Here is a 13,861-nt window from a genome sequence, read left to right as displayed (position 1 = left end):
TAGAAGTTCATTAGTCTCTGGGAACTGGGGACCGCCTCCATGGTGGATGGCATTTCCTTAGGTGTATGGCCATAAAGACTTACCCCTCAAATCTCAATTCAGAAGCTAGAGAAATAAAAAAGGTATGTGTATGGTCAATCATAAATTCAGCTCAGACTGGTAAGATAGTGTGCACAAAAGCACATGGGTAATGGGAAAAGCCTGCAAACTCTGAATGTTTATTTGAAGAAAGTGTAGTAACATTCAGAGGCAGCTGCTCTGCCATAGATCAATCTTCTGGCCTGAACGCAAAGAATACGCTTACACACCTGCAGATGTACTGCACAGGATACTGATTCACCATTGGATGGAGAAAGTGATGAACAGGGACATAGAGTGATCTCCTGTGCATGTCCTTAGTTACAATCCTCTCCCATAGATGACTATCAGGGAGAGAGAGAGAGAGAGAGAGAGAGAGAGAGAGAGAGACAGCCCTAGGGAAGACAAGTTTTCCTATTGAATGATGCAAATTAGATTGTGTTTGCCTTCAAGGCGATCCTTACTTGCAAGGGGAAGATTCTTAAGTTAACCAGGGCAGGCTTTGGTGAGGCTAGCATGGATTTTTGAGTCTCATAGCCCAGGGCTTCAAGTAGTTGTCCAGCGGCAAAGAGAAACTGCTTGTGGGAAATTGGTTCTGTCCTCCATTGATCATCACTGGAGCTGCACCAGAGGAGAACCTGTCTCTCCATGGATGTCTAAGCAGGCCTACAGGCACTGTTTGACCATGTCCATTCTAAGGAGAAGTAGAGATCTTGTTGAGGAATCATCCTTAAGCCCCCATGGCATGCATAGTACTGTGGGATAGTTCAAAGGGCTCTTCAAACGGCCCGAAGAGCTCTGTGTTCCTTAAGTCCAGACTGGAGTGATAGGTGATGTAATTTAATTCTCCTTTCAGAAGAAATATGTAACGCCGGAGGAATGGCTAAAGCTTTTCTTAAAAACACAGCCATCCATTTAAGCATATCAGCTTCCCTCACCTCATGGTGATTATTTGTTACCTTTGAGTTCTCAGATATATCATGGAGAATACCTTTGACCAAGGGTGCAGCATTTGAAACTACCACGGTCACATTAGGTGAAGATGCACTTTTGGTGCTGCCATGTCCTTGGATTGCGGAAAACATTTTCTGATGGTAGAGGTCAACTGGTGCCCTCTGCTAGTGATACGTTGGTTGACAGCCAAGCCACGCATTGCCACAAAGGGGTTCTGGGAACATCACAGCCATTGACTTCAACAGAGTAAAAGAGCCTACCTTTCTCATGTGAGGAGCTAGGTTTGCAACTCCCTGTCTTTCGAGTAGTCTACAAATGTCAAGCCCCCAGCATCCTCTCTTCCTGAATGGAGACCCAAGGTTCCACCAATGGACACTGTTCTAGAGGAGTCTGTGATTCATGCCCCTCAAAAGGCTTCCCCTTACCAAATGATGTATAATCTGTAAGCCATAACTCTATCTCCTTTCAAGCATGTATCCTTAGTTTGCTACTGGGACTACATAATGTTTGTACATATATCAATGCTTCCTGTTTAGTTGCACCTTTTGGGGTACATTGTTCACACCATTGTTGTAATACAATACTTCTGATTGGAGGGAATGCTAACTTTGCAGGTGAAGTACATGGAATGATAAATACCTAGAAAGGCAACAGATCATATACGGTTGATCAGAAAGAACTAGTTGAGAAAAACAAAAGAATCGAGCCCACACATATGGCAGGCCCTTTTACATGCATGTCAAAGGAATCAACCTTCATAGAAAACCCTTGTGGTTGTGAATGCCACATAACACTCAATCCTGCCAATAACTTTGTTCTGCTGTAGCATTCTTCTCAAGTGGATGAAATCTAGATTAGAGCAGAGTACAGGCACGAGATCACCATGAGTCATCAGGCTGAATGGCCAAGTGATAGGTGGGGTCTAACTGGTCAGAAGATCCTGAATCAGGGTCCAGAATACATGAATATTTAGAGCTTGTAATGTTTGAAATGCTTTTTCTTTTCTATATTCCAGAAAAAATGGGTGATTGCACAAAGGTGACAAATGTTACTGAAACTATAGATATCTGTAACAAATGTAATAATGACAAGGACTGCCCGGCAAATGAAAAATGCTGCGCTGGACCGAAGGGGCGCGAGTGCCATCAACCACTCAACTTTGAGGGTAAGAAGTTGAATCACTGTTTGCTAGACAGTGGATCAGGTACTCTACTTCACAATTTCATGTACATGATTTCACCAACACATTGGGCTAACTATGCCAGGGACCTTATATACATATTCGCCTTTACACATGCCCCAGGTGGTAGATTTTATGTATCAACATCTGTCATAGCAGATGATGAATTTAGAATCTATTTGAAATTGGCACCAATGACGTAGTCAGCAGGTTAACCATCAATTATACACAGCTATTCAGACGATCAATGTGTGTAAGCGACCACACTTCCTGGTGCTGGGTCCATTGTGTGTTGGTGACAACCATTGAACTTCCAGGGAGGGGCTTGGATCTCCTTCTGGGAATTTGCAGAAGTAGGTTCTGTTTCTGATGTGCTCTTTGATGACATTGTGTCTACATACAAAGGAGATCAACAATGCCACTGTGCTGCTTCATGGGAATAAGCACCAAGAGAATACAAACAAATCCAGTAGCACTGAAACAGAGGTCAAAAATAATAACTAAATGTTTTGTAATAGTGGGTAACTAATACATCTGAAGTGTAGGGTACAACTATAAACACCATAAACCCATGATTTAGAAAATTGACAATTTTAATGATCAAAACTGTAATGCAGATTTTCCTAGCTAGAATAGTGAAAAGAAAGTCATGAAGATATGGACGTTAATATTATGTTCCCTTAACGTTTTACATTTATTATAGCTGCTGTGAATCACAAAAAAACTGGTTGAGGTGAAGTTAAGCCATTAATCAGCCACAATCGTAGTCCATACAGGGCATAATAGCCTCTTTTCTTGAGGAGAAGACAATATTAACCTCATTGAAAGAAACCCAGCAAATACTAAAAATCTTATTTTTTTTAGAAGTCCCAGACGACTCATCAGGAGTATCCAGGAGCCTAGACGCTTGAGCTTCATGCATTCGGTTGACATTCAGGTTTAGGAAGAAACATGACGAAGCAATTGAAGCTGAAATAAAGAATCAAAAACATTTATATTATAGAAAAAGATGGCAACATTAGAGAGACAGAATGCAGCTCCCCCGTCTAGGGAGAGAACCCCTCCGAGCACAACCCAGGAGGACCAAAGGTCTTATTCCATAGTCAAATGGTAATCATCCAATATTAATCCAGAGATAGTTATCCAACTTTCAAAGTTTATTCAAACAAGAGAATGTCTTAATTTCACGACATGTGAAAATGCTGTAATTCCACATCAAGTTCAAAATGGTAATTCATGTTTTAACACACATCCCGATGCATTTCGGGCGGAGCCCTTCGTCAGGGGATTACTCTACAAAAAAGACAACAAAACCAAGCTATAATGTAATGTCACGTCCAAAAGTACAAAAGTTCATAATGCTACCATATTGTTCAAAAATAAAATAAACATGCGAAGCTGCAAGATAAACAAGCCAAGTGCTAAAAAGTGCTGAAAACGAAAAGAAACATGCGTCATGCACAGTATAGATGTAGTTAACCCTAAGTCCTACACCGTGTTTATAAATGTGACCAATAGGTAAAAATCCGGGGAATGCCAAAAGTAAAAAAAGTGCGAGCTGGTTCATGCGTGTATTTGAAATAAAAGTGAAACGCGGTAAGCGAAGGTAAACCTGCGTGAGCTAGAACCCGGTTAAAGTCAACCCTGTGAGAACGGTAAAGACAGTAAGAGAGTCCCCAGGCGGGTACTTACATATGTGCGTGAAATGTGTGGACCCCGCGGAGTTCCACAAACAAGGAGCAACCGCGGGGATGGTAACAGACCACTATAAAGGCGAAGCCAGTTGTATCACAATAGAAAACGGACTAAGTCACCAAAGGTGCAAGAGGTGCGCGTGTAGCCAAGCGCCATATTGAAATGATCAAAAGTAATGGAAAGTAAGTGGAGATAAAGTAATAAAGTATAAAAAAGTAAGAAATAATGAAATGAGGAGAAATTAAAGAAATTACAAAGTGGGAAATTCACAGAACAAGGATATACAACAAAATACATTATAAGTAGCAAAGAAATTCAATACGGTCATTAAGCCCATGGGGGACCATCGTGGACAAAAAACGGATCCAGAAATTTTCTCGTTTTAACAAGGTATTCTTATTGTTCAACGTGATTTAGACTTGTTCCAGTATCTGGAATTTAAGTTGTGCAACAGTGTGTCTATTCTCCAAAAAATGCGTAGCAACAGTAGATTTGAGATTCTGTGTCCGAATGTTGCTCTTGTGTTCTAAGATCCTCACGCGGATCTTCCTCTCAGTGTGGCCCACATAACACTTGCCGCAAGGGCATTTAAGAACATATATGACATTCATACTATTACATGTGGCATTGACTTTCAGTTTAATAGGATTACCCTTCATCGGGTGGTTGATGGTATTACCAAGGATACAATTATTGCAGTTACTGCAATTGAAGCAGGGTCTGAGGCCCGTATAGACAGTATTCTTTTTTGTCCCACAAGGTTGGCTGAGAATTTCCTTAAGGTTCTTGCCTCTGGAAAATGCAAACATAGGCGGTTGATCAAATAAACCTTTAAAATCAGGTTCAAGGGACAGGATACTCCAGTGTTTGCGAATGATTCGCTGGAAAAGGTGCGAAGTCTTAGAATATTTCGATACCACGACCATCCGGTCAGTGGGAGTTTTGACCTTAGGTTGCAAAAGAGAAGATCTCGTGCATTTCTCGCTCCTTTCGGCTGCCAAATCCAGAATAGGAGTAGGATATCCGCGTGCTTTGAGTCTTTCCAAAACGATCTTGATCTGTTGTTTGCATTCATCATTTTTCGACACAATTCTTTTAATCCTGAGAATTTGTGCATATGGTAAGTTGTTCTTCAATCCAGCACGGTGAAAACTTTGATAATGCAGGGTAGAATTCCTGTCCGTGGGCTTACGGAAAACGGTGGTAGACCATTCTCCTAGTTCTCTCAGAATTTTGACGTCCAAGTAATGGACACATTGTTCACTATGATCCCATGTGAATTGAATCCGTTCGTTGAAGGTATTCCAGGTAGTCAAAAAGGTCAAGAGTGTTTCTGTGGTACCTTCCCAAAGTAAGAAAATGTCATCAATATAACGCAGGTATAACCTGCCATGTTCCTGCCAGCTTCTATGGCTTAAAATGTGTTGTGACTCAAAAATCCGCATGTAGATGTTTGCGTAGCAAGGAGCCGCCGAATTTCCCATGGCTGTGCCATTTAATTGTAAGAACCATTTGTCAAAGATCGTAAAATAACTGTGGTATAAAGTGAACATGGTGAGTTCCATCAAAAAAACTTTGAAATCTTGATCCAGATCCGATTGGGCCAAAACCTGCTCAATAGCTTCAATGCCTCCATCATGGGGGATGGAGGTGTACAAAGAACACACGTCGACAGTGCACATGATCAATTGGGTGTTTCTCAATTCATTCATGATGGGATCGATTTTGAGTAAAAAATCAGTGGTGTCTTTTACATGTGATGCTGTAGTAAGCACAATAGGTTGCAGATATTTATCCAAACACTTGCCAATATTTTGATGGATACTACCAATCGTCGACACAATGGGACGAAATGGCGGGTTGGTCGGATGCTTGTGCATTTTAGGTAACATGTACAAGGTGGGAGCTCTCGGGTTCATAGGTGTCAAATATCTTCTTGTTCTGTCCGTAATAGTACCGTTTTCGAAAGCATTGGTGATAATCTTAATGAGATTGTCAGTGTATTCCCTGGTCGGGTCGCCAGGTAAGATGTCATAAGTATTAGGATCACTGATATGTGCTTGGACCTGCTGTTCATAAAAAGAGGTGTCCATGATGACCAGGGCACCGCCTTTGTCAGCTTTTTGGCACGTGATGGTAGAATTGTCCGCCAATTTTTGTAGGATGTTTCTCTCTTTACGGGTGAGATTCCCATGTCTCTCCGGTTGTGTAAAAGGTAATTTCAAAATATCTTGTTTCACCAAGTTCTCAAAAGTATCTATAATTTTGTGGCTTTGGGGTGCCACAAAATTACTGTGAGGTCGTAGTCCTCGAAGCATATCTTCTTCTTGAACGATGATGGGGCTAATATTCTTAAAGTAGTGTTTCAATCGAATATTACGTACCAATTTAAAAGTACTCACTTCGAGTTCCAGTGTGTTGGTTCTAGTGGTTGGAACAAATGATAACCCCTTTTGTAAAGTGTTGATATCTTCGGTAGACAATGTGGTGGAAGAGATGTTAATCACCAAGTTATCCATCTTATTTACTTCCTCGTTTTCGGTTTTTTGCCCTTGGCTGTCGGAGGAGTTTTTTCTGTTTCCTCGGCGGGTTTTTCCTTTCCGGGATCTTTTTGTTGATCTGCTGTGCGAGCTCCTCTCCATTTTTGATATTTCATTGCTGTGCGAGCTCCTCTCCATTTTTGATATTTAACATTAGAGAGACAACATTGACCTTTGTGTCTTTTATTAAAATCAAGACTTTCCTTCTCTATCTGAGACCTTAAAATCTACAATTTAACACAGAATTAGAGGATCATATTATACTTGTATAAACCCCGTTGGCAACTACGAACAAGGCATGAGCCACTGATTTACAATAAAAATACTCTGAAAGCTGATACTCCAGACCAATCAGCAGATTCAAGAATTTCCACGAACCCTGTTTCAGGTGAGAAGACTCTGACGGCCAAATCTCCTCCAGTGGAAAGAGCCCCAAAGAATGTTGTATCTTTTCAGCCAAATATATAGCCTTAGTACATCAGGCTAAAGTAGGAAATGATACAGGAGCAGGTTTTTTCATGAAGATTAACCATTTAATAGGAGGACATTCCTAAATAGATAGTCTTTAATTCATATTGTTCAAGGTCACACTGCAGTCAACATTGGTTGGAAAGTAAGGCTAATCAACACTAGAGAAGGCATGTTCATGAATCTAATAACAGAAACTCTAAAGGAGAATAATGTCTTGTAGAAACACCTGGAACACTATAATTTGAGTCTCTCTCAAAAGGAAATCAAGAAGATTACGAAAGTTAGTTTTGCAGTTATAGAGAGACATTGTCAGACCATGTTTGCAACATTTGCTGAATTAGTTTAACATCCCATGTTGAGGAACAATGGAGTTTAGAGGGTTGACTGTCTGGTACCCATCAACATTTTGCAGACTTCATGATGTTACCCTGTGAGATTTTCCTCAAAAAGCAAAGCTTAGGTCCAGTAGAAAAGCGGATTTCTAGCCATTCTTAGTTCTGAAAGATTTGCCATAGGATGCCAAAGAGGCAAGGAAATTCAGAACTGAAGGAAAATTGTCCAAAAAGTGATAGTGAATCATTTGCACACATCAACCAACTCTAAGCCTGCCAAGTCACCTGGGCCCAGGAAGATGTCATTAGGCTAGCAGCAGAAGGCAAAAGGCCCATTAGTGACCAAGAATAACAGACATTTTGAAGCCATCAGCTGTGGCTTAGCAGATAGGACCGGATTGTGACTCTTGCTGTGGGGATTTTAGAGGAGGCGAATGTGGACGAATAGGAATATGTATGGCCGTTTTGCAGAGAGAGATTGGAACAAGGCCTGAGCCATACTGAATTAGGAAATTAGACCAAGCAATGTCTTCCATATTTGAATCTGAGCCAGGCACCTGGAAATCATGACTTTAGATTGGGTAGTGAATGTAGTAGTATGCATGATGGAATGAATGGTATGAATTTATGATGAATTTATGGGGTTCTTTCTTTGTCCAACTATGTATCACTTAGATTGACTTATAGAAAGTGTTGCTTAATTTCCTGTATGCAAATACATTGATATGTATTTATAAGAAAAACTGAAAAAATGAAAAATAAAAATAATATGTTTGAATAAATTAAATGTCTTTGTGAAATATATATAGCATCCTTTGTGAAATATGCTGTGAAATAATCACTGGAAAAAATATATAGGTCTGACTAGAGGTACTTTAATGCTTTAGCCCTAAGCTACTGTACCAGTCTCTGAGCTTGTAGGTCCACACAATTTGTATTCAGTCTTAAGTAATACAGCTTTGTACCTTTCCAACAAAATAGCCACATTGGCATTAACAGTGAAACAAAAAACTTCATAAGCCCAGTTAGATATGGCAAACCACTCAATCCATTGACTCCTTGGCTTGTTCTGCAAGTTCAAACTATTACTATGTGGATCCACCACATCTAAGAAAGTGTCTTGGTCTGAGACCAGCCCCTCTCAGGACCATTCTTTGGATATCACAGAAATACATTAATGTTTACTTGTTTTTTTGAAATCCCGGGTTTAGAAATCAGAAAGGCCACACTCATGTAATCCGTAATTTTAATTTCTAATATTTATGCCATGCACCAAAACGCTCTGACGTCTGTATTAACAATACCATCTACTTTTACCCCATCATATGTTTTCATCAATGCATCCAGAGAAAGACATGAATAGGTATCCCAAGTTCAAGCCGTAAATGTATGTAGGTAATCGTGGTACCTATACATAGTAAATTACTCCAGCTCTGAATCTGCTCCACAATAGGAATGCATGCTGTTCTTTCTAGTGTCCCTGTCATATCGTTAAACAAAATGTCAGTGTGTGAAGTATAGTGAGCCAGCCACGAGGCCACGGGACCTCAAGTAACAAGAAACAGATACAAATCCCCCAAAGTATGCAAAATGTATATGATTTGTGATTTTTTGGTTGGGGTTTGTAGAACTGTGGCGCTCACAACCCTAAAAATACCCCCTCAACCTAAAACCCTAACCTGCCCTTACCCCTAAATATACCCCAGTACCCTAAAACCTAAACATACCCTGAACCCTAAAATTACCATCTATACCCCAAAACCCTATCTCACCCTGACCCCTAAATTACCCCAGCACCCCAAAACCTAAATGCACCCTGAACCCCAAAAATACCCCTGCACCCCAAAACCTAATACACACCCTGAACACTAAAAATACCCCCTACACCCCAAAAATACTAACCCACCCTGACCCCTAAAAATACCCAGGTACCCCAAAACCAAAACGCACCCTGAACACTAAAATTACCCCCTACACCCAAAAACCCTAAACGACCATGGCCCCTAAAATGACCCCAACACCCCAAAACCTGAACGCACCCTGGACCCCTAAAATACCCCAGCACCCCAAAACCTAAGCCCACCCTAAACCCTAAAAATACCATGGCACCCCAATACCCAAACATACACATAACTCTAAAATTACCCCAGAACCCCCATAACGTATACTCCTACACCCCAACCCCAAACCCTATACTTACATTTAAAAAGCATACGCTTTTACCTTTCATGCATTTACAACATATTTCGTTGTAAAAGCATGCGTGGTAAAAACATATAAAATGTAATGCCATTGCGGAGTAATGGTAATTGCGTTGTCTTGGTATGCGGGGTGATGGTATGCGGGATAAAAGAATTGTGGTAATCATTGTTTACCGCTTTGAAGTGGTATTATTTTTTAGTGCAAAACTCTGTTTACTATTGTTAGTAGATAGAGTTTTTCATAAAAATCCACGGGTGGTTGAATAGGAACGCTCATGTATCATCCTTTCCACTGCTTTTCATTACGTTCATTCAACTTCTCTCTATAAAATAAGTTTTGCAATGGAAAGTAAATTTAAAAAAAGACTTTTGCACTGGCTTACTTCAATTTTGTTAGGCAAACCCAGTGCCAATGTTTTCTAAATCTCTGCAAAGTAACAGTCACTCAGTTCTGTGTTGCCCCAGTAAAGCACATCATGATACAGCCCATGGTGTCCTACCCTTGCTTGCGTAGAATGGTAAAAATTCAGCTCAGTGCAAAAAACCTATAGCATCACGTGACATACCTCAACCTCACAAGATTGCCACATATAGAAAGAAGTTGCAGGGCTTTGCTAATGATGTCTTAACCACTAAGAGCTGACAGCTTATTTTGAAAACAAAGAAATGTTTCAGAACTGCCCAAAGTAAAGTTTGAAAATTTTCCCCTGAAAGTAAAGTACTTTTCCTACAATATATGTTGAATGTAACTCTGTGTAGAACAGATGTGTGGAGGAATTATATGTGCACTTCTGCAAGGAGGTAGAGTTAATGGAATGGTCTTGCTCTCCTTTACTCTAGTTGCTGTTCAGATGCAATGCACATAGAGCTTTCTTTTTTGTTTCTTTTTACTTTTTTTGTGATGTTCTACTGGTGTTTCTCTATTGTTATGCAAACTTTGGAAATCAACATTTTATCAATGTTTATACAGCTCTCTAATGGAAACAACTTTTCCAATGCATGCATAATATGCTATTTTCATTCCAGTGCAGCATTTGTTTCAGATTAACCAGGACTATTCCCGCCCACTCTGTTGACAGTGTTTGCTGGGCTTCTGGTTCACTCTCTGGAGCACAGGCTTTGCATTTTGTTTTTCCTATCTATGTCTTCAAGTATAGTGCCTCGCTCAGTCTGACTGGTTTAGTGCATGATTAATGGCTCAGGACCTTCAGCTTTAGAGTTAGGTGATCATCATACTCCATCCACCACTCTATCGGGAATGAGTGAACAGTCATGGGTCCACCAGCGACACCTTACACTGATGCTCAATGGCGATCCCGATTGGGCCCTAACCTTGGTTGAAAACACCCAGGGTGCCAGGGAAGAGAATTGTTTGACATTCCTGAAAAGCCCCAGTGCTTTGAGGGAAAGCCTTTTGGCGCCAGCTTCTCCAAAGGCCTGAAGTGCAGCTTCTCCAAAGGCCTGAAGTCTCTGATCTCTAAATATGGCTCACTGCGGTGCATCTGCCAACTTTCAATTACGCCCTTTATTATGTTAGAAGATAATAACCTCTGTGCACAGTTCACTATCCTAATCAATCCTAAAAGCTCTAAAATATGTAGTTGTGGTCCCAGGAGCCCACACTATGGAACTTTGTGAAATAATTAACCATCCAATTTGCAATGCTGCTTTATTAGGTACCTGGGCCAAGATTTATCAAAGGACTGTGTTGCCCTTGCGTCATGCAGGGTGACACAAGGGTAGCGCCATCCTTAAGTCAGATTTACCAAGCATTGCAAACCCACCTTGTGTGGCTTGGTAAAGTGGAATAACGCAAGGCAGTGATGGTCACTGCATTACTCTACCCTGCGCCATGAATATTTTACATGGGTGGAGAGTGGGTGTTTCCACGCACCCACCATGTATTTTGCTGGATACCCAGATTCACCAAGACACATAAACCTGGTAATGCATCAACATTGTACTCATGCCCAATGCAGGTGCCACAACGAGAAATATCTTTACTCTGCAGCAAAAATAAATAAAGGACAATGCCCCTAAGGATTGTGGTTAGGCGGGTGGTGGGGGGGGGGGGGTTAAAAAAGAAAAGGAAAGAACATTTAAACTTACCTTAGAAGCAGCTGCCTCTCCTCTGTCCTCCTTGCCATGATGCAGGATCAGGAAGCACCCTGTCTTCCAGACTCTTCTATCCAATCATGACACCACTGACAGTAGCATTGTGAATGGTCTGAGCGCTGTGGTTCAGTGCTCAATTGGTAACAGGGGGCCTGTAGATGTTCTCCATCCAGGCTGTGAATTGCATCCAGTGGAGAACATGCAAAGTGCACATGACTGTTTGGCCAGCCCAAGACGGACGGCCAAACTCTAATGCACACTTGGAGAGTGCCTACCACTCCTCCCCTGCTTTGTGGGCAGCCCTGCCTGGCACCTGCAGAGCCTCTAGGGGAAAGTAAAATGATAATAACGTGGCATTATTATTATTTGATTTTTCTAGTGGAGCAACGCTCCTTCGCCTTATCAGAGGAGTCATCCCTGCCCAACGCAGAGGGAGAGCAGGAATGTACCATACCTTAGTACATTTGGCAAAATCCTGCCCTCTCCATTTGGTGCAATTCAGCGCAGCAAGTTGCCTTGCTGCATTGCGTTGCATTAAATATTGATTAAACTTCCCCCAGAAACCTGGCAAATTTCTGCACTCTTCACATTTCAGTGAGTGATCTAGCAAATGTGCAGTAATTCATACCATGTTATGCCCCTACTATGAAGTGTGACACATTTAACCACTATTGGCATTTTACTTAACCCCTTCCATGCTTATGACGAGCTCAGCTCGTCATGAGGCACAGTGGAGCTGTGCTCATGACGAGCTGGCCTCGCCATAACAGCTGTGGCCCTCCCACGCGTGGCTAATTCCCCACCTGTGCGGGCGTTCTATTGGAGTGGGCGGAGTCATGACGAGTCCATCTCTTCATGAGCACAGCTCCACTGTGCAGCATGATGAGCTGGACTCGTCATGAGTACCGCGGCCCCTCCCCTCCCGCACCGCTGGGGAATTTGCCCCGCGTGGAAGGGGTAAAGATCTGGGAAGTGATGTTTTCACTTTTACAACTATATGTGTGGGTCAGTGGATCCTTGCGTGCAAAGCACTGTTGACAAAGGCAACAGAACTGGATGAAGGTCTCGCACATCACATATAGACACATTGTATCTGTAAATATTGGCATTACTCTTGTCCAGAATCTGTAAAGTGTTCGACACCCTCTACACATACAGTGCTAATACACTTTCAATGTGTACCTGTCACTCCGCCATACATTGAATGCTTATGCCGCCATACATTGAATGCTTATGCCATACATCCTGCAATAGATATTGACTTGCAAGAAGGGATTAATGTAAAAGACACATTTCCCAAATCTGTTAGCAGACCCTGTTGTGGTTGGTTTGCCCACACTCTAAAACTACTCTGCGTTGACTGCACTGTCCAGATCACCCAGGGTGGTTACCCTGTGAAACTGCGCCATCTGATTAGACTGTAAAAGTGCTTGGAAATGTTCAATGGTGTGTTAGGGAAGCCATGATATGCAGAATGATATTATACACTGTACATTATCATGCAAAGTGAAATTGATATCTATTTTCAGTGTTGAGTGTAAATCTTCTCTCATTGACTCTGCTTTCGTCTTTGATGGTTACAGGGCTTCCAGTCCCTGAGGAGGACCAGGGGACTAAGCCATGACCACTGGATCTTCAGGAAAAGGATACTTCAGATGAGCAGCAGTGGCTGGCGGCTCACACTCATCTTGATATAATGATGGTGTTTGTTGGAACCTCTCTACATTTGAAAAGGGCAGTGAGGACTCACAGAAGGACTTGTTCAAGATTGTACATCACAAGAAGGAAAACCGCTGTTCTATCTCCTGTCTTCATGTCTCTGTTGCTGGGTCCTGGGCCAATATCATCTGATCACTAGCCCTGCTCAACAATATCACAACATAAAACCTTCCAAAAAATAGCAGTAATGTCCCAGAATTCATTCTCTCATTAAATGCCACAGCTATGTTATAGAATGGACAGCTACTTCCTTCAACAAAAAGAAACTACTACAGCATGTTACTTTTTGTTGTTTTTAAAAAGAGCAGTGCTTTCCGGAGTAGCACAATGATAAATTGCAATCTGAAAGTGCAATTCTCTCTCTTGTGCTGTCCTTCTTTCTATATCTCTTGCTCTCTCTGATTGCCTCTTTTTCTCTGTGCTCTGTGCTAGAAAGCTAATTTTTCAAGGAAGTGATGCGGAAGTTGTTTTTTTTAGAAACTGGAGCAATGTTAGAACAGATTACAGAGAAATAATAGCAGCATTTTGGGGGCTCCATGATCTACAGAGAATATAACAGTGAACATCTATGCCAAA

At 41.5% G+C, this 13,861-nt stretch overlaps 1 protein-coding gene across 1 annotated transcript in view; it reads left to right on the top strand.

Moving 5' to 3' along the window:
• Nucleotides 1-13,639, top strand: part of LOC144764010 (uncharacterized) — a 190,370-nt gene extending 176,731 nt beyond the window's left edge. The window contains exons 11-12 of the mRNA XM_078650142.1: nt 2,048-2,197; nt 13,150-13,639. Coding sequence (XP_078506268.1) covers nt 2,048-2,197; nt 13,150-13,190 — 191 coding nt within the window. The 3' untranslated portion in view covers nt 13,191-13,639. The remainder of the gene's footprint in view (nt 1-2,047; nt 2,198-13,149) is intronic.
• The last annotated feature ends 222 nt before the right edge of the window (nt 13,640-13,861 follow it).

The sequence above is a fragment of the Lissotriton helveticus genome, chromosome 6, assembly GCF_964261635.1.
Source record: "Lissotriton helveticus chromosome 6, aLisHel1.1, whole genome shotgun sequence".
NCBI classification, from domain to species: Eukaryota; Metazoa; Chordata; class Amphibia; order Caudata; family Salamandridae; genus Lissotriton; species Lissotriton helveticus.
The sequence above is the reverse complement of the archived record's forward strand: the minus strand, read 5'-3'. Positions and strand labels throughout refer to the sequence as shown.